The sequence below is a fragment of the Mus caroli genome, chromosome 3, assembly GCF_900094665.2.
Source record: "Mus caroli chromosome 3, CAROLI_EIJ_v1.1, whole genome shotgun sequence".
In the NCBI taxonomy this organism is placed as follows: Eukaryota; Metazoa; Chordata; class Mammalia; order Rodentia; family Muridae; genus Mus; species Mus caroli.
Genome location: NC_034572.1, coordinates 49,182,536 through 49,210,284, shown reverse-complemented (window position 1 = coordinate 49,210,284; position 27,749 = coordinate 49,182,536). Strand labels below are relative to the sequence as shown.

Here is a 27,749-nt window from a genome sequence, read left to right as displayed (position 1 = left end):
CATCTAGAAAGACCTTAGCTGATAGTGGGCGTTTGCTGGCCAAGGCAGCTTTAAACAGCAAAAGCACTGCTTTTCTTCACAAATAATTCTCAAGAGTTATTGTAATAATGTGAAGCCAACTAGAAATGGTCTCTTCTCCGCTTTTATAACCATAAATCTTGCAATGGGCAGACACAGTGTGGTGGTACCTACATGAATACAATTTAGCTAAATAGTCACACTTTGCATTTGAATGGACATCATGAAAATAAATGTTACATTAAAACTGGACAGCACTTAAGGAGATTTAATAATTCATCTCATTGTCACTGCAAATAAATGAACCAAAGCCCCTTTTATGCACTTGTTAAAATATGGTGGATAATGATCCATTCATGTTTAATATTGCTAATAAATTTGTAAGTTCACATTTTTTACTGATAAACACTTTGTTGAAATGCGGTATAGGAGGACAGATGGTTAAATTGAAGTACTTTGTAAATGAGAATTGTAGATGGAGATGCAACTAGCCGTAGCGCTGTGTCAAGAGCCATCTACAGCATACCTGCGCTCCTTCCATGCTCAGCAGTAGGCTTCCTATTTCACTTTTATGTGCACCAAATTGCACATGATTGTAGGGGAAACTAGCATGGTAATAGAGTAATGATGGTAGTAAATATTGTGCTTCTCCTTGTTGACTTAAATTACACATTTACAATATCTCAGGAAAAAAATCTTATTAGTCTAATTTAATATGTTGAAATATTTTACCTATAAAACTTATGAATTGAAGAAATACTTAGGTCTCTAAACACACAGATGCACATATACAGGCATACGGGCATGCACATGTTATATTGTATAATCCAGACAGTTTGAGATAGAAATTAGTTCTATTCAATGGGACCCATACCATTTTAGCATTCATGTCTGCACAGGCTTTTCTAAAAATATTTATATGTCTCAGGATACTCAAAGAATTCTTTCATTTTTAGTGAATCTTTGTGAAAGTTTACATGAGGGAAACTGAGAGAAATTCATTCATAGCTTAAAGTAATATCCCAGAATCCCTCTTAAAGCACATAGCAAGCTGAACTGTGTTTTTGTATTGAAAGTGTTGCTCTCTTTTATTGCAACAACAAAGCCTTGGTGTTCAGACCTCGGGTTGCCCTCTGTGTTGACTGAAATGCATAATTTTCATTTTTATGTCAGTGGTAGTCATTGTGTCTAATTCTCTTTCCCATGAAGATTCCAGAAGCTTATTTCATTAGAGACCCCCATACGTTCCTTCTTACAAAGGACTTTATTAAGGTACCTGTGTGGTATTTAGTGCTAAGGTGTTCTTTGGTTTTTAACTGCATGCATGGATGCACAGATTATCATTTCTGTGTTTAACCCCAGCTTCTGACGATGACAGCAGTGCTGTGCTTAACTGAAGCATGGTTAGAAGAAGTGAAGCTTGTCCACAAATACTAACAAACACTTGCAGAGTTCTGGGCCCTGAGAAAAGAGCACTCCTGGAATTTTCTGGACTCTTTTTATGGCTAACTTGAGCTCCACTTGCATTGTCAAAAGTGTGCTGACCTCTCTTTTGACACGTATTGATTATGACAGTCACCCTCCTTGCCCTACAGGCCATGGAAGCACAGATACAGAACTTTGGACAGACGCCATCTCAGTTGCTCATTGAGCCGCATCCGCCTAGGAGTTCAGCCATGCATCTGGTAAGGCAGCAACCTTGGAGGGGTTTTTCTTTCCTTTGTGTCCAGGTATAAATCAAACAAAATGGTATTTCAGGGTATTTCAGGACTGTTTTCAGAGGCTTCCCAGTTTATCTGTTGACTTGGAAGCTCAAGGGTATGCTAGAAGGAAGTGTGATTTCTACTCTTCAGTCCTGCTTATTAAGCGAGCCCAGTCTTGGGCTTACAAAAGCAGCGTTTACTTCTCCATAAGCCTTTAAGGGTACACACTGCCCCCCCCCAGTTAAATTAGATCTGTAAAGCAGGAAGTATAAACACAAGCCAACAGAAGAGCAGTTCATTTTCAGAGAAACACGTGATAGATTCCAAAGGCAGTTTGTGGCTCCTGCAGAGGCTGTGGGACAAAACAAACTAGTCTCAAGTAAGGGCTCCAAAGTCAGATATGGGCCAAACTCTGTTTCTGCCACTAGTTAGTAAGTGACTGGGGATGAGCACTCTATAGCTGTGAGTTGTGGGGTTTACTCATCCCTGCACTGAGATCCCAAGGCCTGCGTCTGAACCTTCGTTAGGCCAGCCCTATGATGTAAGCCTCCAGTCGATGCTAGCTGGTCTCATCAAGAGCTGATCAAGTTAGACCTTTAGACCTACTTTTCAAGGAAAGAATTGCATGCTTTATTCTAAAATTTAAAGGTCCATTCTCATAACAAAGCAGTCCCTTTTTAGTTTATCAGCACATAGCAAGCATTCCCTCTTTGTATTTAATTCTATGAAGGCTGATATACTTTTAATGTATTTTTTAATGATGTCTCCCTAGTTTGTTTGTTTGTTTTTTATAATACTTCAACAAATGTTTCAAGACAGAAACAGTTGCAAATGAATTCTCAGATGATCTATGTGTATCCACCATCTTGAAGACATGCCTGTCTGTCCCCTCAGTGGGGTGAAGAGCTCTGAGATAGGATGGCAGTGGGTGTGTGGCAACCCTGTAAGCGTACATTTCTCTGACAGAAAGAATGTTTATGTTTTTCATTTACTTAACATATCTCTGATCCCTCCATGTGTCAGATGACTAAGGCATGAGGTACAGTGTCAGGTGTGTTCTCCATACCACCAAGAAGCAGGCAACCCACACCCGGGGAAACAGAGCTACACACTTGCTTTAAACCCCTCTGCAGCAACCAACCACATAGTTTCATCCCTGTAGGCACAGTGGCTGTCCTTGATTGCACTTGGTCATTCTGTGTAACAAAGTAGAAAAAAGTCCCCAGATGGCTTCCAGCTATGGTGCAAACAGATATATGGTCTTAGAGGGCCAGGTTCTTACCCCTTCTTGTATGAAATGGCCTAGTGGGGGAGGTTTAATCCGCTTTACTTACTTTTCTCTGCTTTTGATGATGACAATGATGATGACAATGATGATGATGATGATGATGATGATGATGATGATGACTGTCTTGGGGGAATGCCCAGTTAGAACTCATTGTCTTCCTACAAGGAATTATCAGACACCAAATTGACATGGAGCTGGCAAAAAGAAAATGATCCATAGGAAAAATGCTCAGATGTGTAGGGAAGGGAAGTGGTAATTATTTCCAGCATCCTTATTTTATGTTTTGTATAATGAGTTTATAGTGCTCTGTACTGCTTGTAGTATCTGCTATCACCTCATCTGCTAGACGTTTAAGAAGAAAAGCCCAAAAAGGCGCTGGCCCTCAGTAAACTGAACCTATAAGAGAGAGAAGGCACAAGCCCTAAATAGTAAGTCAGCTCCGGAGCCCAGACACTGGCCAGAGTACCAGGTACTCTGCCGAGGTTGTGCTTTGATTGTTTATACTGTGGCTCTAGGTTAGCCCAATAAAGATGACAGTTACCAGCCAAATCACTTTATATTTCATGCTAACAACATCAGCCACAGATTAACTAATTTTCCCTCAAACTGATTTTTTTTAACTTCCCATAGCAATTATGATGCATCTTGTGGCTATTTCTGTGAGCTAACTGTACACGTGGCAGTCTGACCATATATACAAACTGAGACTGACTCTTAGCAACAGAGCATACTGCCTCAGTGACTTCAGAGTCTCTGTTCTCTTTTCTCTATGCCTTCTTCAGGTGAAGCTGCTCTCTCTGGGGTGCCTGGCCAGCGAGACAGTTCCAATGGCATGGAGCCCCTGCCTGTTATCGCACTAGCCTTGTCTGTCTGCACCTCCTAGCCCCAGACCTTCCACTAACCAAGTTGTCCTTTCTGTTTCCTTCTGTCTCTTCCCTTTCTACTCAACAGTGTTTCCTTCCACAGAGCCCACTCATGTTCAAAGATCAGATGCAGCAGGATGTGATCATGGTGCTGAAGTTTCCATCCAACTCTCCTGTGACTCACGTGGCTGCCAACACCCTGCCCCACCTGACCATCCCTGCAGTGGTGACAGTGACCTGCAGCCGACTGTTTGCAGTGAACAGGTGGCACAACACAGTCGGTACGTGGGTCTCAGCACTAGCTACAGAGCTAAGGCAAAGACAGTGTTGGGGAGCTCTTGTGTCGGTGCAGCCTGCCCACTTCTACAGCCCAGGCAGTGCCTTGGGCTCAGCACTGGCCTTCCACTGCACCTCTGCAGGTTTCCAAACAGAGCAAGTTTGTCTGGATTTTGTAAACAAGAACTTCAAGCCATCCCCCTTTACCACCATTAGTTTGTTTAGCAAATATTTGAATGCCCATTATGTGTCAAGTCGTCTTTTGGAACTCAGCAGGATACAGACAAATAGCATCCCTAGCTTTGTGGGGCCTGGTCTGTGAGAAAAGGCAAACACTAAATTGTCCAGTGATTTCACATGTGTTTGTTCCACACTCATCCCTGAGAACTCCAGCCCAAACATCTTGAAGTGATATAATGTCATCACAAACATTTAGACATACTGATCCTTATTTAACCAGAACAGACGTGCATGTACCCAAATGATTTAGTTGGCCTGGTTCACCACTTCAGGCTTCCTGCAAAGCCCCAGGACTTGCACTGTCTCCAGGACTGAAAAGATGAGCCCTGCTGATTTAACCTGGATCTTGTATTCCACTAATACCTACCTCACCCTGAAAGGGGCAGTGATTTATACCCACTTTCCCTCCATGAGTTTTATGCGGCTGGCCCTAGTTTATGGTTATTGGTGATATTATCAACAGGGGGTGGCGCAGCTTCTGCTGGCCAGGAGTGTACAGCAGACATCTTATGGGAAAATAAGACTTCATTGTTCATGGGGCCTTGGCCTCTAGGAATGTTTTTCATTAAGAAAAAGAACTATAAAGGGCTCAATTATTAAATTGTTAAAAAATATTATGTACACTTATGTTATAACCACATGTGAAGATATGACAGATGAGCTCGGTCAGACCCCAGATGTCAGTCCTGGAAGCAGCTTTAGTGGGTGAAAGTTTAGGTATGCTTCAACTTATATCTTGAGTTGACTAGTCATTGGGAAAGGCTTCATGTAGGAGAGTCCAGCTCTTATCTGGCCCCCTGCCATAGGAGGCCAGCCCTGTCTTGCACTCCAGGCCCACTGGTTGCTTTGTAAGAAACGCTGGGAGGCTCTGCTCATCCACTCTCACCACTCTGCTTGCTTGTTACGTCTCAAGGAAAAACCTCAAGTCCCTGCTATTGCGACTCTTTAGGACTCTATTAAAACTTCATTCCAAGTCACACGATGGAATTACGGCAGCCTGGATTTTAAACAAATGCACATTTTATGTAAGCATCATAAAACACCCCTTGTTAGGAACTGCTTCTCAAATAATCTCATAGCAGTATTCTATGCTTACTTCTTCAGGCCTCAGAGGAGCCCCGGGATACTCCTTGGACCAAGCACACCATCTTCCCATTGAGATGGACCCATTAATCGGTATGCTAATATATCCACTATTTTCTGTGATGAAACACCATGAACAAGAGAAGAAAGAGCCTGTTTTGTCCTATGCTTCTAGAGGGAGAGCCCCTCATGACTCGGAAGCATAGTAGCAGGCAGCCAGACAAGCCGAGGAGTCGCGCCTTCAGTCAGACGCAAAGCAGAGAGGGCAGACAGGAAATGAAGAAAGGCTATTAATCCTCAAAGCCAGTGTCCACTAATGTGCTTCCTCCACCAAGGTTCCTAGAGGTTCCCTAACCTTCACAAACAGTGCCACCAACTGGGGACCAGGTATTCAAATGACTGAGCCTATGGCATTCATTGTTCATCGAAACCACTGCAGCTAACAAAGATGCGTTTTAAAACCTCAGCTGTCTCTGAGTTCTCATTTCTTCGTTTGTCTCAGAGTACAGTGGAGTGATACATTACAACAGCAACATAAAAATGACATCAAATTGCCACAAAGGTCTTTGCCAACTTCCACATGCATCCAGGAATGCTTTGCTATCAAACGGCATTTTCTGGATGTTTTAGGGGGTCCTGTAAGTTGAAAATTAAACAAATATCTACAGTGTCCTTTGGGCCTAAAATATTCTTAATAATTCCATATTATTTAAGGTAAAAGTGATTCAAAGAAATTGATGATGGAAATTAATACTGAAAAGCACCTTCTATAAAATGGGCTGAACTTGTTTTTTAAAGTAAAGACACCTGAATTGCAAACGTCTAAGCTACAACCACTTAGGTTCATGTGGTCCACGGCATTCTTTGCCCCTTGTTTTAGTATTTGTGAGGTGGTCTTTGATGATGCTTATTCTCCTAGCTTGTGGAATCACTTAGGAAAGTAAACTAAAAGAAACTTTGAAACACTATTAAAAAAGTGGTTCAGTTATGTATAAGCAGTGATAATTCTGTTCTTCACTTGATCCAGGTTTTATTTTGATCTAACAGACTGGTATTGACTTTTTCTCACCCCCAACAAGATAGCATTTACATACCTTGCAAGGATATAAGGTTTGGGATTAAGAATATTTCTGAGTCTATACTTGTTGTTCCTCTGTCCACCAGACTCTTGACAATGAAATAGTAGCTAGTGTGTGACAGGGGGACAGTCGTCTCTGCTCTTGGTGTCCAGGCACCAGGCTGGCTGTGTTCTCTGTGACCAGGCACAGGTCGGCGGGTTTTCAACAGCTTTCCAGCAGTCCAGCACCTTTGGTTTGCTCTCCCCTTAACAATGTTTCTAACTATCAGTTCCCTCTTACTGCTTACCTTAACTAGGAAATTATTTCCTAGCTTTAGTAGATACCTACACATAGCACTGCTGTGATTTAGTTGGCTTCAGGGCCTGGTGGCAATGACCTTCCACATCTGCACTTCCTGTTTAAGAATTCAGGAAGGGATTTTGCCTGAAAGGATGGTACAGAGTAAGGGACAGGCTGGCATCCAGACAGGCACTGGGGAAATCATAGATGTCTCTGAGTTCTTGGCTATATTCAGATGTGCTCCCAGGGCTGCACACTGATCCTTTGCCTGTCTCTCTCCCCCAATCGCTTTCCCATCTCTTTTATTGGTCTCCTCCCCTGCCAGCCGTGCTGCAAAGGCCTTGTGTTTGTTGACAACCCAGGTCTTTAAAGCTACTGACCTGAAGCTCCCTGTGGGCTTCCCACGTCACGCAGCAGCTCTCTGCCAGCGTTCCACATGGATTGAAATGTGTGCGGGAAGTGACAGATGGAGCAAGCGCTGAGACAGTGTTGCATTGTGTGTGAGGTTCACCTCCGCCTGGTTCGTCGTGGACACTAATGAACTGCACCATACATACATGAATAGAACTGAAGCCTTTTGATGCTTTAAATTCATTATCGTGGATTCCCTATCTGTTCTTATTGACGATGGAAGAACTGAAGTTTCTGGCATAGTTTTTAAGTATATGATATAGCCTGTGAATAATCATTGCTACTAAGGAAATGTGTATAATCCTTGGTGGGAAAAGATGTCTAAATCTTAACTGTTGTGCATCAGCAGAAGCCCATTGCTACATCAGTGAAATACAGTCTATTTTCCTTCCATTAGGGCATAACGAAACTGTTCTGTTTGTTTTTAGCAAATAACTCTGGTGTGAACAAGCGGCAGATCACAGACCTTGTAGATCAGAGCATCCAGATCAATGCCCACTGCTTTGTGGTCACAGCTGATAATCGCTACATCCTCATCTGTGGGTTTTGGGATAAGAGTTTCAGAGTTTACTCAACAGAAACAGGTAATCTTCACAACGACGGTTTATTTTCAGTGTTCAAGAGAACCCAAACTGCAACCCAGCAACCACATAAAAGCCTATACACACCTATGATCCTAGCACTGACGGGTCAGACGCAGGAAGATCCCTGAGGCTCCCTAACCATCTAGTCTAGTTGAAGTGGCAAGCTTTAGATTCTGTGAAAGGACTTTCTCCAAAACAAGATGGATAATAACTAAGGAGACAGCTGATACCAGCCTCTGGCCTCCCCTCATATGTGCACACACATGTCCACACAAACACATGTATGTACCACACAAGCACTCACAGAGAGTGCATCCTCTCCGATGTGAAGCCATGATAGTATAGAGAGTCCATGCTGGGCCAGCTCCACGTGGTCAAGACTTGGTGACCACGTTGTAAGATAACCAGCTAGCTCTGCTGCAGAAATGAACTACCGCTTTCACTTAGTACTGATCTGAGTTTATACCTCAGTGACTCTGTCAGCCTTTATTTCCACATTCACATTCATTTCCAGAATAAAAAGTAAAACTCTCCACTGTCAGGCCCAAACTCTGAAGAGAAAAATCATGGCCATCTCGTAAGATGACCTAAAAATCACCTGAGTGGATTTGAATTATCTCCAAAACTGTGAGGGTGTGTGAATTCTTTTCACAAATTAATAAAATAAAATTAATTCTATTTCTGTAAAGACAATGAGTCCAAGTGATATGATTGTCATCTGTGCTGCAGGGAAACTGACACAGATTGTATTTGGCCACTGGGATGTTGTCACATGCCTGGCCAGGTCGGAGTCCTACATTGGTGGAGACTGCTACATAGTGTCTGGATCTCGGGACGCCACCTTGCTTCTCTGGTACTGGAGTGGGCGTCACCACATCATTGGAGACAACCCCAATAGCAGTAAGTGTCTCCCACAAGGGTTCTTTCAGACAATACATAAGTTTTTTGCTATTTTATTTCCTTCATTTTTACAGAATCTGTAAAGAACTTAAAAATATGAAAGCTTAAGTGGGAAAAAAAAGTAAAAATGAATCATTACTAAGCCCTCTGGCCTGGGGAGAGTCCCCAGTCTTCTCATGATGACCTCTGACTGATCCCCTCAGCTGCTGTCCCCAACACCCAGATGCCCCCTTGCTCTAGCAGTGATGCCTAGAAAAAGCTCAGACTTTCTATATGCTAAGTATAACCTATGCCTTCTTGAAAATCCAGTAAGCCAGCTCCTTGCTGGCAGGTCCAGGCAAGAGGAGAGAGGTCCCGGTCCCGCCAGAGTCTCTCCAGGGCTGAGCGGGATGGCGAGTGTCTACAACCCAAAAGAAACATACCGAGCCAGGAGTCTTGTCGAAGCAGGAACTCAACTCTATGGCATCAACCTCTCACTTATACAAATTCAGAACATAGGGAGGGGGATTTTTGGTGGGGTAAAATGACAGGAGGTGGGGAAGGGTGACGGAGGATATGGAGTGACTGACAGAGCCAATGGCAAAGCTCTACATCAGCAATGGAGGGGCAGAGGCAGAGCCAAGCAGGTCTTGCTGAGTCATCCCAATACCATATGGAAGTGACTGAGACAGGTCACTTCAGGATTAGGCTCTCCTATCAGGCTGCAGAAACTCCAGGCAGGCTCAGGTTTGTCCTCAAGGCCCAAGTGAGGGCCAGAATGGGGCCCAATGCCAGTAAGCTTTTATTTGTGCCTCAGTCGAGTGGTTCAGTTTTCTTCCATGTTGGTGGTCATGCATAGGATGATCTCTCAAGTCTGATTGCCTCTGAAGAAGCTCTGTGTGAGGAGAAAACAGTGCATCCTACAAGGGTACCCTGCCTGGAAGGGTCACACAGGCCAGGACTTCCACCAGCACTTGTCAGAGTTATGTTTCCAGAGACTCATCTTAGTTAGGTGACGCCATCGTTGGGAGATCCTGAGTAACTCGGAGTCCCGGCATTGTAGTATACATGAAAGGTTTCCAGCACAAATTGTTAAATGATTAACATGTTAGACAGAATCTGACCAAGAAATAATGACCACTTTTAATTACCGAGCATCAGCAGTTTGAATGTCTGTGTTTCCTGTATAATATGACATAATTTCTGTGAAGTATTCAAAGTGTCAAATGCCTACCTAGGCCAGGCTCGTAATCCAAGCTGCAGTCCATATATCAGTCATGCCTTAAATGTATCCAAAGCATGGGTTGGGGAATAATAACAACGGCATATCTATGACTGGCACATGTACAGGGGACAGGACCAGCTGGGCCAGAGATGGGAACTGAGGTGACTGGGGGTAGAAGTGGCTAGGATGAAGTCAGTTAGGGATGAAGACAGTTAAAAATGGAAGTCTCGTGAGGGTTGTTAGGTGCATCTCTGAATGAACACAGACCTGGAAGTCCTCTACTGTATGTGTGTTGGGGGCCTCATAACAGCTGGTGTATGCTGCCTGTGTGGTGGTCCAGTGTGTGAGAGATCTTGGGGATCCAGATTAGTTGGGACTGCTGGTCCTCCTACAGGATTGCCCTTCTCCTCTGCTTCTTTCAGCCTTCCCTAATTCAACAACAGGGGTCAGCTGCTTCAGTCCATTGGTTGGGTGCAAATAACTGCATCTGACTCTTTCAGCTGCTTGTTGGGTTTGAATAAAGTCTTGTGTCTGACTTTACATAACCATTGCTGAAGTTTAACCATGAAGTCAAAGAGCCTTGATATATATATATACTTGTTTCCTTTGTACTACCAGTATTATATAATAATGGATGCCTTATTCTACAATGAAAAAGAAGTAATGTTTGTAGATTTTTAGGCGTGTGTATAGAAAGAGTAGTTTCATTGTGTCAAATATATTGTTGTGATTAATTTAAACATCTCAGAAAATCTTAGAGTGTCTTCTTTTTTTTGCCATTTCTGACTGCATCACAAAGACAGTAGAAATTTGTGAAAAATAGATTAAGACACAGAATTCCAGACTCTAAAGGAACAGGGTACCTGCTCATGCTTCAGGTTGAATGGTTCTGTTCGTTAGTGCATTTTATATTGCTGATACCATTGTTATTCTTTCTCATGGCACTGAACATAGGAAATCATCCTGGAGGTTTACACTAGGTCCCTGGCTAGATACCAGACTTGCAGGGACATGAGGGACAGGTGCTTTCATCTGAAACAGCCTTACACAAATTCTGAAACTAATTTGGAAGTGATAAAAATTAATTTGCGCACTTTAATTGGAAGCAGCTCCTGCATGAAAGAACGCAGAGCAGAGCAGGCAATCTGTGCTAGGAGCTGATTGAATTTTTTGTCAGGTAGGTGTCTTGGACTTGGCCGCTTATCCTCTAGAGCCCTTCTTTGCAATATATTACAGCCCATCTCTGACTGGTGAGCTTTAACCAGATCAATGCTATTCCTGTGGAATCCCCAGGGCACAAGTTTCATTGATCTTGGGACTTGACAGCTCTCATTACGTGCTGTAGCTTCCAACAAGATAGTCACAAGAGGAGCGAGTTAACATCGTTGTGTCTTCAGTAGACCCCGAAAATGCATTAGGAACTCAGCTCAAGACCAAATCTGCTTTAAAGAATGTGATTTAAATGTTTATTTTGAGTGATACATACATATGAAAATTTAAAAACCATAGCAATATAAAATCCTGGAAGGGGACTTAGTGCTCATCTTTCAAATTGAATCTACCAGTATCCACTGAGATGGTTATATGCTGTTCTCCTTCAGTTTTAAACCCAGATCTCTATGCTCATGTATAGACACTATACAGACTGGGAAAGGAGAAGGCTGAAAAGACATTCCTAGCTGTGCACATGCACCTTCTCTGGGCACCTATTGTTTTGGACTCAGCTTTGGACACTGACTCTTCTATCAGCTGCAGCCTTTAGCCAAACATCTTCCAGTCTGACTTGAGCTCTTTGTTTGCCACCAGTCTCTTACCTAAAGACATTCCTCAGCCTCCATTAACCAACAACAGTGTAATAAGAGCTGGGATATGAACAGAGACTGACTAGAGGCAATGTGTGTGTGTGTGAATATATATATATATATAATATATATATATATATATACATACATACACACACTCAAAGCTAGTTGGCCCCTTTCTAAAACCCAGGGATCTTATGAAGGATGTAGTAACATTAAAGTATTTTAATTAGGTGTTAGATGAAGCATGAAGCATGGCCAGTTTGTGAAAACTCTCAGTCACAGGACATTGTGAAGCCACATGGACCTGGCCATATTGGACCATCCTAGCTCAGGGCAGGAAGGGTTGAAGCCATTCTCCATAGTGTCCCATCTCATACCTGAAGACATTTGGGTATGAGATGTGACAGTGGGGCTAGTGACAGTGGTAGGACTGATTTTATCTTTTCTGTCTGTCTTTTCCCTTTATAGGCCTGAGACTTTAAGAAAGGTGTTAGCTTGTATTGGATGTAACAGGAAAACCAAGAGTGACTAATTTTTTCTCGAACCAGATACCTTCAATTCACAGACTTGGGTATCTGAACATCATGTAGAGTCCTCAGGGCAGCAAGCAGAGTCATTCTTACAGCTGTTTTGTAGAAGAGGGCAGGACTAGAAAGATACCAAGTCTTAGACCACTGTGCATGTGTGGCCAGAGACATCCCATTGTGGCATGATTCACCCTATCAGTCTCAGCTATCCCAGGAAGCTTCTGGTAAATATTTGAAATCACAGAGTCAATGAAATTACTGTAACATTTGATGCTTTACTTTAGAACTTTAAATTAAACACCATCATGTTTTTTATAAGTGTAAGCATGAAGGAAAATGGTTTGTATCATGATTGTGTAGTGATATTACCCAGGCCAGAGATAAAGTCTGAGTGTTGTGTGTCACTGAGGTTCATCCTCTGGCGCTCACACTGTGGCTCCCAGAGTCTCAGTCTTTGTGCTAACCATGTCACAAGGCTGCACACCATCTTAACAAGAGCTCGCCTGTCACATCTGTGTGCAGCAGGGACAACCTTTGTAGTTTTCCCCCATCTGTTTCAAGGATACTGAAATGACTTGATAAAGGTGAGATGGACTCTATTTATTTAAAGCCTTTTCTGTTTAGCATTTCCAGTGCTTGCCTGTGAGGACCAGATGGATTTGTTCCTTATCACCCATAGCACTAGAGTGAGGCAAGCTCCCTCATCCTTGAGGAAATGAGTGGGGAAGGGCTGAAGTGCATGGTCCTCAGAGGGGACATCTCACCTGCCCCTCCCTCCATGCCAGGCCTTTAACCCTCAGCTCCATCCATCAGCTGGGACATGACAGTGACAGGGTATTACCAAGATCTCGGGTGACTGTTGGGGAGTGTGACATCTGTTCCCGGTAATGAAATATAAGAAAAGCTCTTGTCCTCGCTGCACATTTCCAGACTCAAAAAGCTTTGAGGAACATTTCTTTACTCTCACAGCTGAAGCTGAAACCATTTGAAAGCAGCAGTGCCCTTAAACAGCACCGCTTAATGTCTAGGCTCCACCCCTCCATGCTCTGAGGAGATCAGTGTAAAATGGGCCTTTGAAGATGGGTTGTCAAAGAGCTTACTTCCTTGTGGAAAATATATTGCATAAGAAATTAAAAATGTTTTTTGTTCTTTTTTCTCAATTCTTTACCATTGAAGGATTGCTTTTTTTTCCATATAAGGGAAATAACTATTTTAACAGTTTATTAAAGATTTATATTCAGGAATTTTCAATATACAAATATCTCCAGAATAATGAGAGAGACTAAAAATAGGTGTGGAAGAGAAGGCTCAGTGTGTAAGTGGTGACCGAGTATGAGGGGTCTGGGTTTGGATTCCCCAGCCCGCACTAGGGTGGCCAGGAGTGACTCTGCACATCTATGCTCCAGCCCTGGGTGCTCACTAGCCAGGCAGTCTAGCCAAAGCATCAAGATCCAGATTCACAGAAACGCCCTGTCTCACAACTGAGGTTGAAAACAATAGAAGATGCTGGGTGTCAACCTTTGGCATACAAGTGTGCACATACATCGTCTTCGTAATATAGAATTTTCACCTTAACCAGAAACTCAGAATATCTTAGAAACACAGTTTTTCAGTTGTGTGAATTTCAGGCAAACTCAATACTGTAAGAGAAACTTTACCATTATTCAAAGCCCATTATAGTAGTGCATAGATTTAGAGCTGATAGCAAAGTATTGTGTGCTGCTGTGCCCATCCTCCTAGTCTGCATTTCAGAAATGCTTCAAAAGGAGAATGCCTTTTGATAGATCTAAGGAAATTCACCCAACATGAATAATCTCTAGAGATGCAGAAAATAGTACCCCCCCCCCGTTGTTACATCAGTGCCAAAGGGGCATCCAGGCAGCAGGTGCACATGCTGGCCCTTGAGCCTTCATGTCTCTGCACCTGCCCCTGTACAGTGAGTGCCAGGGTGTCAGGTCAGGACAGTTCTTAGAAGGAGGTGTGCCAGGATCTAAGACCAAAACACAGGGTAGTTTTCTGAAAGACAGGACTTGGGGATACCCATGCAGACACAATGGGACTGTGGGATACCCATGCAGACATGATGGGACTGTGGGGATACCCATGCAGACATGATGGGACTGTGGGGTACCCATGCAGACATGATGGGACTGTGGGGATACCCATGAAGACACAATGGGACTGTGGGATACCCATGCAGACATGATGGAACTGTAGGGATACCCATGTAGACATGATGGGACTGTGGGGTACCCATGCAGACATGATGGGACTGTGTAGGCACTACCCATGTAGAAGTTCACAGATAAAAGGCAGACAAGGAATGCAACAAGTTCCTAAGCTGAGCAGTCTACTCCATAGAAACAAACAAGAAACAGCAAACAGGGAACTTTACAAAGATGTGATACTCTAGCTGTGTGAAGGGCGAATTCACGGTTCTACATTTCTTATGCAGAGTTGAGAACAAAGGAATTCGTTTTATTTCTTTAATCTTAAACATATAAATACTTAATGTGTAATAAATATTTTAAAATTTTCCCAATTCCAGAAACAAAGGCAAATCTGGCTGCTATGTGGAAGAATCCACTTGGTTCTTTTTTAAAGAGAGCAAAATTGTCATCAGCATCCCAAAGAAAGGAAGAGAGAGGGTAGTCCTCACACCTTGCCAATGTGTTCTTAGGCCCCTGCACCCTAGCCAGAGAAAAACAGTCTTACTTGAAATCTTAAAGCAAAGTTCCACAGGAAAAAAATTCACAGCATAATTATGACCACAAAGGGATTCCAACTGTTTTAGTCCCACTGGAATAAATGAGATTTGTTAAAACGTATCATTGAATTTCCTATCCTCCAGGAACTATCTCCTGACCTTAACACACGTTTTCTAGAATTCGGAAAGAGTTAGTTGCAGTTATAAGATCCAGGCTACAACGTGGTTCTTTCAGGTGCAAGAACAATGGCTTATAAAGCTAGAGACATAAAATGAAGTCAGTGTGTTCAGATATATGCAGAAAGGCGGCTTCCTGTATATTTTGCACCCTTTGCTAAGATGGTGCTACAGACATACGAGTTCAGTATAACTACTTTAAAAACAAGAAGCATGAGTAGAGAGAAACCACATAGGAACAAGTGTGTTGTTCCTGGAAACCTGGTATCACAAGCCATCATTGATATTGCTACTAAATGCTACATGTCCTTGCTTTTGACAGCTCTGGCTCAGCTCCTCCCCAGTAGAAGGCAACCAGGCAGTTTACTTGCAATTTCACCATTTGTTAAAAGAAGAAGCAAGTTTTCATACTAATGAGATGGGCGTGTTTGTTTTAACATGAGGAATTAAGTCTTGCTTGAATACTGTATGTTTGAGGATATAGAATATTGTAGACATTTTTCAAAGTCAATAGACATTCTGATTGTATTGTTCTCAATGCTGAAATGCCACTTCGTACAAGTGCATATTACAAAATGGCAGGCGTATGTGTAGTCACTTTCATAAATGGTTGGAAATTCTGTCTTAATCCTAACTCAGAGTATGCTTAATGAATCCTTATAAAAGTCCTGTCAGCAACTTCAGGCCACACAGTCTGATACAAGCTAATGTAAACATTTACTAAGTTGATACATGCTAAGGATGACAGTAGGAACAAGTCACAGAACCATCATGTGTCTACAGTAGCGGAAAATATATCTGTGCTCACAGAACTACAGTCCGAACCTGTGCTTGCCTAGACTCCATGTCAGGTATTGTAGGAAGTATTCACTAATGTTATGTGGCTTGAAGGCACACACACTAAAAGAACACGTTTTCAGAACCATACCCACAGTGAGGTGAGCTGCCGACTGCCAGAAACACCATGTGCAAGTTGTCATTGGATCCTGAGTTAATTTTTGGTCACTGTACATTCAGAAAACGTTTCCTGTTGCCCAGTGCTGTGTCCCCTGTGTTCATATGTAAGTGGAACTAGAGGCAGGGAGATGGCCTGGCATCACACAATGTTGCAGTGACTACATGATTCCATGTACCTGCCTAGGTGAGAGGAAAGCCAGACTCTGAGCACTCACAGATTAACTTGCCTTGCCCCGGCTGCCCTGTAGTAGGGACAGGGTTAGACCATGTCACACAGGAAGGACGGGCACAGAGGTAAAGTGAGTGGCTTGACCGTGTCCTCATCAATGCTGACTATGTCATCAGGTCTGTACTGGTCTCCAGTGACACCCTGCTACTCTCTCCTTGTAGGTGACTATCCTGCGCCCAGAGCTGTCCTCACAGGCCATGACCATGAAGTTGTCTGTGTGTCCGTCTGTGCAGAACTCGGACTCGTTATCAGTGGTGCTAAAGGTCAGAAGCCCTGTCTTTCATACTCTCCCTAGGCAGCTGAGCATTTTCTAGCTGGGATTCTTGTTGGTTTCTCCCAGAGATTCAACACAGATGTCATCTCTGGGTTCTCTCCCGTTGCTTAGTTTTATCAAATATTCGTAATATTTTTCCAACACTGACAAAAAATATGATGAAAACTTTATGATGTAGTCACCTGCATTCTAACCCAAACACTGGTAAATTAAACCTTCAGTGAATCCCTATGATCCAGCCATGAAAGGGGCCGTTTGAAAGGCAAAGGAGGCATACAGCCAATGCTTTGGGAATTTGGATTAGGTTATTTCACTAGTCTGGCCTTAGGACAGGTCCTTTCTATGCAGAGCTGACTGCAGGGATGGAGAGAAAGGGACAGACCCTGGTTTTTTTTTTGCCTTTATGGAAGAATTGTCATCTGGAAAGAAAACTTAGATGGCTCTTCTGACGGGGATCCCAATTCTGTGGGAACTCTTTAGGCAGAAAGCCCAGGATGGCTGGAGTGTAGGCGGCTAGCCAGAGCTGAGCAGAGACCTGGAGCCCAAGAGTGAAAGTGGGAATTAACTAATTAATTAATTTCAGTGGGAATTCTTTAAAGTTTCTTCTTGGGGGAATGCTGTTTTATTTTCATTTTTTATCAAAGTCTAAGACTCCGGGTGATTAGATTTTGTTGTCAAGAATTGTTCTGTAGCTTCACAGAGAATGAGGAGTCTGAGGAGAAGAGACCATGTGCTTTGCCTTTTGAGTAAGAAAGTGAGCCTAGCACTGCAGGTGTTGACAGCCAAGCGACTGTGCCCTTCCCGCCAGTCTCCAGAGCCTCCCCTTATCAGTCAGGGGGACAGACTAAGCACTGACACCTTTCTGCGTGTAAAAATGAAGTTGTTGAAACCAATTGACAGCTGTCAGGTAAAAAGGCATCCACACTTTATGCAGGCTTTGGCTCTTGAGTGAGCAAGGAGGCAAGCACACAGTAGGGATTTATTTCCACTAGGCTAGTGGAACTTTTATCTTCTCAATCTATTTTTCACGGCCATAATTTTGCCCTGAACAACATACGTTTTTCTGTGCACCCCTTCACACTTTTGCCCCACTCTTAATTTTAAAAGGCAAAAAAGTTTTCTGTAGTCAGAATTGCTTGATTAACTTCATAATTGCACATGTACATCTTACACATACACTACAGGCAAAGGCAAACTTGCTTGGCAGTGACATGTCTAGACTGTGATGCTGAAATCTGATCCAAGTGGAGACATTCAGCTTCCATTCGCATCACTCTCTTAATGAGAACCTTCCAAAGCCACAGTAGCTCAGACTTCCTGGGCATGGTCTCTACTCACCTGTCCTGGAGTTAAAGCCTAGTGTGAGGACTGCTACCTGAGGTGGGGGAGTCGTTAAAACTTTGGAGCACTTGGGTGCTGCACTACTGTGGGGTGCCAGAGAAGTGTGTGTGTGTTTGTGTGTGTGTGTGTGTGTGTGTGTGGGTGGGTGTAGTGGGGGTGTGTGCATGTATGCATGTGTGCATGAGTGCTATAGCACACCTCTGTTGTCTTCATCTCCTGTAACACTCCTGAGTGCCTCCTCAGGTGTGGTTTTGGGCTGCTGTTGTCTCTAACTGCCTGGCATCTCGGTTCCCCACTGCAGAGGGTCCTTGCCTCGTTCATACCATCACTGGAGATCTGCTGAGGGCCCTGGAAGGACCAGAAAACTGCTTATTTCCACGCCTAATTTCGGTATCCAGTGAAGGCCACTGCATCATATATTATGAGCGAGGACGGTTTAGCAACTTCAGCATCAATGGGAAACTTTTGGCTCAAATGGAGATCAATGATTCGACTAGGGTGAGTACCTCCGTGCCAAGCAACAGGAAGCCATAGGAGTCAAACTTGCTTGACATCAAATGGCTCGGTGTAGAGCCTTCCCAGCATCCACTTAAACATTGCCGGGACAAAACCAAGACTCCTCAGCAAGTTAGCCTCTCTTAGAGACCACAGCTGTTGGCCTAGAGGAGAGCATCCATGGCCCTGCCTAAGCAGTGCCCTGCCCAAGCAGCCATCCCAGGACTATGCTCTCTGGGCAACCTGGTTAGGATAAAACACCATGCCTAAAACAAGTTGGAAAGGAGAGGGTTTATAGCTTGATCATGGTATACCATGAAGGGAGGTCAGGAACTCAAAACAAAGAGGAACACTGCTTACTGGCATGTACTCTTTTCAGGACCATCTGCCCAGAGGTGGCTCTACCCACAATGGTCTGGACCCTCTGACCTCAATCACTAATTAAGAAAATGTCCTACCAGGTTTCTACAGCCCAATCTCCTGGAGCCACTTCTTCAATTAAGATCCCTTCTTCCCAGATATTCTAGGTTTCTGACAAGTTAACAGAAAAATGACCAAGACACTGAGCACTACAGAACACAGATGCCTGTCCTGAGAACCTGACTACAGCTTCAAGTTCCCTATTGCCCTCATTCACTAATGAAATACAATGGCTGGTGCCTCAGTTCTAGGAACTGTTGGGAAATATGCTTCTGTTCGTTATACGTAGTCTCCATTAACACCTGCAATTTCACAAAATGCAGTGTTCTCACTAGTTCTTCCTGGGTTAGATTGGCAATATTCTCATTATAACTTTCATAATTTTATAACTAAATTAATTTTAAAGATTTTATTATAATTTTTAATTATGCTATTTTGGAGGAACAAGGAGTGAGCACACTTGAATTCAGAGACCAGAAAGGGGCATCAGATCCCCTCGATCGGGAGTTGCAGTTAATTGTGAGCCATGGGTACTGGAAACCAAACTTGTGACCTCTAGAACAGCAGTAAGCACACTCAACCACTAAGCCATCTCTCTCTAGCACCTTAAATATTTTATTTTCATCTTATTCTTTTCAGTTGGCTTTAATAAAATCCTATGTCTTTGTAAAACAAAACAAAACAAAACTTTGATAGATTCCATATTGAAAGCTCTCCAGATTGGACTTTATTCACAGTACTTTCCAGGTCATTGGTTGGTAGTCTGTTGGTTTCATGGTAGATGGGTGGTTGACTGTTGGGTTGCTGCTTGTTGGTTGGAGAACTGAGGCCTGGTTATTTGGTGGTTAGTTGGTTGAATATTGTTGGTTGATTGATGGTTGGTAGTTGTTTAGTTGGTTGACATTTGCTTGGCTAATGGTTGGTTGATTGGTGATTACTTGGTGGTTGCTCGTTTCATGGTTGCTTACCTGAAGCTTGGAGGGTTGGTAGGTAGGTGGTGGTTGGCCAGAAGTTGGTTGAGCATTGGTGGTTGTTTGGTTGCCTGATTAAGCTTACATACACTAGGGCAAATGTTTGACTGATCAGCCATGACCATTGACATGAAACAAATGAAGAGATGGTTTGTCTGTCTTTTTTTCCCCTGTAGGCTATTCTCCTGAGCAGCGATGGACAGAACCTGGTGACTGGAGGGGACAATGGTGTGGTGGAGGTCTGGCAGGCCTGTGACTTTAAGCAGCTGTACATTTACCCAGGATGTGATGCTGGCATTAGAGCGATGGATTTATCCCATGACCAAAGGTGAGCCATGTCAAGGGCAATGTGATTACAGGAACAGGTCACAAGCTTAGCATTTTCCTGATCTCACCCAGATGGAGGAAAGACAGCACAGGCAGGCCAAGCTGGAGACGAGTAGGAATCCCAGTTTTTCAACTATCAGAAGTGTTTCTTAGAAGAAGTTTGGCTTTGAAATATTTTAAGCATTAACACATATAATGCTTAACAATAAAGCACTTTTATAGTATAAAAGAATGGTACAGAGGACATCAGGAAAAACAGCATGCAGGTCCAGTCAGTAAAGTGCTTACTGTGTGAGTATGAAGAACCAAGTTCAACTCTCAGAATCCACATAAAGATGCCAGTCATAGTGTTCACAGTTGTAACCTCGGCCCCATAGAGGTAAGAAGAGGAAAGACATGCTGATCCCTAGGGCTTGTGGACCTAGTCTAGCCTAGTGTACAGCCTCCAGGACAGAAAGAGACCTCATCTTAAGAACAACAGAATATCTGAGGAATGAAACCTGAAGTCATTTTTTGGCCTACACATGGCGCACACACTTGTACACACACACACACACAAGAAGGAAAGAGAAAGACAATATGGCTTCATGCACTCTGAGGAATAAACGTTCTGAAGAAAAGCTTATGGTTATCATTAGAGTGGACCAGTAAGTAGGTGTGGCTTACTTCCTAACTATTTGTATGCACATGAGTGTCTTTTAAATATGTTTAAAATGCCCTCTTGAGTAGATTAAACATTCTTCCTTCAATTCATTCACATGCTTTTTGCAAATATGTTACCAATATTATAGCTGAAGTATCCTACAGAGTGCTAAGGGTACATAATGAAGTAACCCAGCACGTGATTCTAACCTAATTGCATGCCAAGGGAGCAGGACCAGAACCCCTGGAAGAGGTGATTGGCCATGTGGGAGGCTGAGAAGGAGGCATTTGTAGGCTGCATCAGAGAGAGCCATAGTAGAGTAGGAAAGGTGCTAAGTAACTTCCTACTTCCATTTTAGTGCCATTATTAATTTTGATTATGTGTGCTGTGCAGAGCAGTGCTGTATTGGGGCAGTTCATGCACAGGAAGTATAACTTATAAACATACAATGGGGAAGTATGTGCCGGACACATTTGTCTGATGAAGGGCTGGATTAACGGCTAAGCACGTTTAAGAATGTCATAAGACCTGAACTCCTCGTCATTAGTAGTGAGCCACCCCAGAGAAAGGAGCTTCTGGTTGGTTTAGGAAACACAGGCAAGAAAGTCTAGAGTGTGTGGTTTGATGGACTTGACTTGCGCTCCCCAGCAGGACTCTCCACTAGCTCAGCAGTTCTTAGCAGAAGTAAGAGGAAATAGTGAACCTCTCTCAGTTAAGACTCTGGACCATCTGAGATAAGGCTGGTGTCAGCATAAAGTGGCAAGTTCATACTGTTTTCCTGTCTCTTTTCACCATCTCTGCTTTTCCAGGACTCTGATCACTGGCATGGCTTCCGGCAGCATTGTAGCTTTTAATATAGATTTTAATCGGTGGCATTATGAGCATCAGAACAGGTACTGAAGAGAAGCAGCAGAAGCCACATTCAAGTGAGAGCACAAGTGCTCTGTGGAAAGGCAGTATCTCTGGTGGGGACGCTGGTCCACATCGGCCTCTGTTTGTACATCCATCCCACCCAGCAGTCGCCGAACATCATAGTCGGGAGCCATTTCACCCTGTTTTTCCAGGACTGAACACCAGCTGCTGTCAAGCAAGCTTATATCATGTAAATTATCTGAATTAGGAGCCGTTTTGGTAATTATTTCATATATCGCCGTTTATTGAGAAAAGGTTGTAGGAAGCCTCACAAGAGACTTTTGACAATTCTGAGGAACCTTGTGCCCAGTTGTTACAAAGTTTAAGCTTTGAACCTAACCTGCATCCCATTTCCAGCCTCTTTTCAAGCTGAGAAAAAAACAAAAACAAAACAAAACAAAACAAAAAAAAAAACACGTTTGATACTTTGTACATCATATGCATCTTATTTAAAGGGATACTTTTGTAAAAGTGAAACCTTGTATAAAGAAAGAGCAGCCTTTGTTAATTTACTGTGGAGTTACAACCTGCATGCTCCCTACTCCCCCAGTCTTGATGGAACAGGTGCATTCAAGCTAGGAAACGGAGAGAACACAGCTTGTTCAAAAGGGTTGAATTTGGGCTCAATCCATAATTTTTGACATTTTCACTAAAATATGGTTTGCACTTTTTAATCTAAATCCATCCCTTCTAAGTGAGGTTTGCTCATATAGCATTCGGATACTAAGCCATTATTTGCCGCTGTTGGTACTTATACAAAGAAAATTCAGCCCTGCCCTTTAGGACCTGAAAATGCAACAGAAAGGGAGCGTGGGTATGAGGGCCTGGTTTCTACTGTGTGTAAATGGGAGTCGCTATCATTAGTCCCATTGCATTGACTTCCAGCACCTGGACATCTCCCCTGGTGTCAGCCCACTGGCTCCGGGTCTACATGGTGGGAGGATCAGGATGCTAATGTTTCCCCCTGTTTGGTTCTCAAATAGCATAGTTTAATGAGTCAGACCGTATTACAACAAAAACAAACATCCCTTTCGTTCCTTGTGAGATTTTCATCTAAAGCCACACTCCTAGCCTAAGGCACTTCATCTTTACAATATAAAACGATGGCTCTCAAATGATTTTTCCATCCATTGTCCCGATCCAGCTATCACCCAGGGGTCCATACATTTTCTTCATGTTTCTTCTTTGTATATTTGGTGACTGTATTGTCATAGATGTACATATCGTGTCGGTAGGGCTATGAGGCATGTTACAGGAATGTAATTTTCTCAGAATTTACACTCATTTGCAGTCATTTATTTCAAAAGATAAAACAGAATAATGGGTTCTTTGTATTGGCACTTTGCACCAGAAGCAGATCATTATTTATTGCTGTGGTTACTCATCTGTCATCCACCTTGTACTAGAAAGTTTTAGCACTGAATTATTCCTTCTTCATTGTTGTTTGTATTTATGAAATTCTGAAATTATGGGGAATCAGTGTACTGATTATGTTTTCATCACCAGGCTGTGAGCAATATCTTGAGTTTGTAGCTTAGAATTGGGAAGGCACTGAACATCTGGAAGACAAGGTCATTTCATCTTGAGATCATGGTGAAATATTTTGGATATATAAATTCCTTAAGCTATTGTAACCATGTTTTATTGCAAAGATGTAAAATATGCCAGATGTGTGTGAGTTGGAAATCAAAAAAAGAAAAATAAAATATGCAAAGAATTCACTGATTGTCTCACACGTCACTGGATGCCTCGGTGACACACATTCCTTACGCTGCTGCCCCTTGAATTTGAAAGATCAGCATTGTTTCCTGTGAGGGCCTCACATGCAAAACCACGAACAGAACTGTAGTAAAGCCAGCAGTCTTCTTGTCCACTGCTAGGAATGTGGGCAACAGGGGCCACAGGGGACAAGAGAAGGTGATAAAGGAAATACCTCCCTAGGTGAGGATTATCAGATAATAGCATTTTTATCTGAAAACCACACTTTGCAGTGTTCCTCATCAAGCATGAGTGACTTAGGCAAGGACTGAGGCCCAGAGGAACCGAACAGCTGCTGGCCACAGCAAGGTAGATGACAGGCAGGTAAGGCTGCCATCTGTATTCCTGTAATGGAAAGGGCCAGTAGAACCCCAAGAAAGACTGGCCCTCTCCCCATGCTACCCCAAAAGCCAGAAACTTGTCAGGTTCCCCAGGCCCCCCATAGCACCTTCAGCCCAGCCCATGTTCTACCTGTCAGTTATTCCAAAAAGCTAGTCACTGCCTAAAACATTTGCAAACTGGGCCCTCCTTCCAAGACACCATCACCTACACTGCCCCCAGACCTGCTAATCAGGACTAGTCTCTAATCTGATCCCCCTCCATGCTGTACCCCGCTCATCGTCCTGCAGACTCAACTGACAGCTTGGGAACTTAAGAAAACTTTCTGGGGTCTTTAAAGAGCATAACCTAGGGACCCAACCCCCACCCCATTAGACACATTGTCCCTTGATTACTTTTCAACAACCCTGATTGGAGAACTAATGCCCAGGCTCTGAGCACACAAGTCCTTCATGGAGGACACAGTTGGCTCAGTCACTCACGTGTGTGCCCTCCCCCCACCCCACCCCCACCCCCCGTGAGTATATGTGGCCAAGGATGTCCATTTGCAGACCTGGGGATGTAGCAGAGAGCCTTGTGTTCATGCACAAAATGCTGGGTTCAATCCCCAGCACGGAATAGACCAGGTGCAATTAATTCCAGGTCATCTGCAGTTCCTGTTCTCAGGAGGTATTGGCAGGAGGAGCAGTTCAGGGTCCTTGTCAGCTGCACAGCAAGTTCAAGAGCAGGCTGCACTGCTGCCTGAAACTTCATCTTAGAACAAAAACAACCATGGCATTTGCAATCTCTCAGAACCGATGCACCCCTCTCTCCAGGGCTCTTCCTCCCCAGAGTGCACAGGCTACTCACATCACTGCATTGAACACCCCATCAAAATTGATTAAAAGTCACTGGGCCATGCACACTCTTGTTTGGTAGATAGAAGTGCCCCAGAACCCATTCCCAAGCAACATCATAATAAAGACAACTTGTAAATTAAACTTTAACAAACTCATACAGCTCTTCTCTTAGGTCAGTGAAGTCAGGGTGCTGGTTTAGGTGATGTATAACCATTTGCACTGAAGAGACAGCAAAAACAGATGCCCACATGTTCTAGAAACTGGATTCTCTAAGCCTTATAACACACTTGTTCAGGCACCTCCCTTGTAAGAGCCAGCTAAAGGCCTCAGAAGAGGCTCATGCCCTGGTTAAGAAGAGAGCCATGAATTGCTTTATAATCAATACTCTGAATGTCACCATTTCTATTGTCTTTTATGCTAATTTGCAAACCAATCATTGCCCCACCCCCCAAAAGCCATTCTCGGGATTATGATATCCTTACCCTGAAGTATCAGCACTTCCTGGAGTTGAGCTTGGGATGACAGCTCTGACTCACAAATGACCTGGAATGTGAGGATTGACTGTCCCTAGGATGCATTATAAGCCGGCACACTGTACTAGAAATTGCATGGTGACTCTTGGTCGTGCTCACTGGGGTGAAGTGGCCCCTGTGGTCATAGCACTGCACAGGGGACTGTTACAGCACACTGGCACCTTTCTCCTTTCTGGGATCATACGCTTCTGGGGCAAGGTATTGGGATTCAGACAAGATTCTCAGCAATATACTTATAGACACGTGATGGCTGAATACTCAGAGAAACAGGTGATTTCAGATCTCCAGGCAAACATGACAAAGTTCCCTGCGATGGTCAGGGCCCCAGAAACTTGCTCTAGCCCAGCACACCAGCCTCCCACTGCCTTCTCCCACCCTGCACCATGGTACTCAAGACCCTCCTGCTGCTGTCATACAGATAGATCCTGGATGCTTACACTATCTCAGATATACCAAATCCCCGCTACACAAGAGAGGCTGTGGAAGTATTTTGATTACTGCTCTTAACCCAAGTTCACACAGTTGTTGAAAGAAGATAGGTGGTGGATGATTTGGATGAGAGCTTCTTTGATTGGAATGTAAAACCAGAATCTTGAAACTGGGGACCTTCCTTTGTAAATAGCCCTTTACTTCCCTAATCAGTTAAGATGAGGGTATAATGATAGCTCTGACAAGGATTACTTTAAACATCAAAAAGTGTGTGTTCCTGGTAGAGCCCCTGGCTCTCAGGAGCTCCACACTGCCCCTACTGGCCACACTCGAATGAAAATGTATTTTCACTACCTAACATCCCTTTCCTATTTTAACTGCTGTGTTCATTGGGCAAATCAACCGATCTTCCTATCATGATATCTATGGAGACTGCCAGGCATAGCATTTAATCCCTTGAATCGACCTCTTGGACTCAGCCCTGCCAACCAGGACACTTCCATTTATGCTACTTTGATGATGCCATCTCTAGGTAGCATGTAGCCTGAGAGGGACTCGTCAGAACTGGTTCTTACTTTCTTAATTGTATCCTGAAGTGAGGAGGCAAACTTATCTTTCTCCTCTAGAGTCTCTAACCTGTCACTAGGTGGTCAGTTTTTTAGCAACCTTGTCTGTGCTGCCAGAGAAGGCCACGTGCAGCATGGGAGAGTGACACAACAGGAAATACTAGCTAGGAGTCTAGTGGGGTACAAGATGCTCCCAGACATACAGACTTCACAGTTCTGGATGTTCACATTTCTAGTTAGCATCAGCTGTCTTCTTGACATAGCCCAGAGTTATTGGAAGGAGTTTCAGTTGGGGGATGGCCTGGGTCTGCCTGGCCTATGGGTATTGCCATGGGACATTTTTCTGATTACTAATTGATGGAGGAAGGCCCATCCACTGCAGGTGTGTTTGAGTAGGATAACAAAATATGGCTACTCTGGGACACAGGAAGCAATCGGGCCCTGAAGGGACCATTAGGACACAGGAATTCCGTTCATCAAGGAGAGAGCTCACTGACAGCCTTGTGGTGACTTTCTTGTCTCTGTATGTCACATTACAGTTCAACAAGAATGCACACTTTGAAAAGTTAAAAAATACACTCCATCACCCCAGCTCATGAACACTGAGTGTACAGGTTTCACCCACTGGCTCCATGGCCCTCTCTCATTCCTATCCTCTGCAGGGGTCAGCATATTGACTGCCTGGCTTTAATGCTTCCACTTCCAGGAAAGACAACCCTCTACCCCCTGAGTGGGGACTTTGCTCACTGGATTTATGTGCGTGGCATTTGTGTGCACTGCTTGATTAGTGCCCGTTTGTTCATGTGAGCAGCTCTAACCCAATACCAAAGACTGGGCAATACCAAATCATGAGCAATAGAAATCTACTGCTTACAGCTTTCAAGGTTAGGAAGTGCAAGCTTGAGTGCCAGCAGACTTGGTGAACTATGGACTGTGTGTAGGTGATACCTTCTCTGTTCTCCCATACTGGAAAGGGTAGCAAATTCTTAGTCCTTTCATATAAGGGGACCAACTCCATCCACAAGGGCTCTGTCTTCCCAACCTCACTATCTCCCCCAAAGCCTCGCCTCAGTATTATCCAAATTCTATGGAAGGGTAAGATGCACACATGGATTTGAAAGGAGATGAACACCGATGTCTTAGCAGCATTCCTCCCTAAATTCCCACTGCTTTTCAATGGGAGTCTCCTTTTCAGTCTGGGTAAGTTAGCTGCAGAGGGAAGACATGTACAAAAAAACAACAGAAGGCTTACATAACCCAAGCTTGTCAATCAAAACACAACTACCCACCCTACATCCCTTAGTAACTAACTCCTCTTCACCATAGAAGGCAACCCTAGATGGGCTTGAACAGGGACACTCCCTAGCCTGCTACTCTCTAGTCTGCAGCTTCTCTAGTCTGCACGCCTGCTTTCCCAATGATGCTGATTTTGTTTGGTGATGAATGACAAGAGCTTAACAAAACCAAAACTATACTAAACCTAACAAAAGTCTTTCTTTTTTTTTTTTAATATTTTTATTACATATTTTCCTCAGTTACATTTCCAATGCTATCCCAAAAGTCCCCCATAGC

General features: G+C 43.5%; 1 protein-coding gene across 10 annotated transcripts in view; it reads left to right on the top strand.

Moving 5' to 3' along the window:
* Positions 1-23,435, top strand: part of Nbea (neurobeachin) — a 543,806-nt gene extending 520,371 nt beyond the window's left edge. For 4 of the 10 annotated variants that reach the window (XM_029475170.1, XM_029475172.1, XM_029475169.1 and 1 more), the window contains 10 exons: positions 1,228-1,290; positions 1,614-1,703; positions 3,961-4,153; positions 5,493-5,564; positions 7,669-7,824; positions 8,554-8,724; positions 16,492-16,593; positions 18,247-18,443; positions 20,008-20,159; positions 21,611-23,434. In XM_029475170.1, the coding sequence (XP_029331030.1) occupies positions 1,228-1,290; positions 1,614-1,703; positions 3,961-4,153; positions 5,493-5,564; positions 7,669-7,824; positions 8,554-8,724; positions 16,492-16,593; positions 18,247-18,443; positions 20,008-20,159; positions 21,611-21,701 (1,287 nt within the window). In that variant the 3' untranslated portion in view covers positions 21,702-23,434. Of the gene's footprint in view, positions 1-1,227; positions 1,291-1,613; positions 1,704-3,960; positions 4,154-5,492; positions 5,565-7,668; positions 7,825-8,553; positions 8,725-16,491; positions 16,594-18,246; positions 18,444-20,007; positions 20,160-21,610 lie in introns of all 10 variants that reach the window. The other 6 variants (XM_029475176.1, XM_029475174.1, XM_029475178.1 and 3 more) reach the window with 4 other exon arrangements.
* The last annotated feature ends 4,314 nt before the right edge of the window (positions 23,436-27,749 follow it).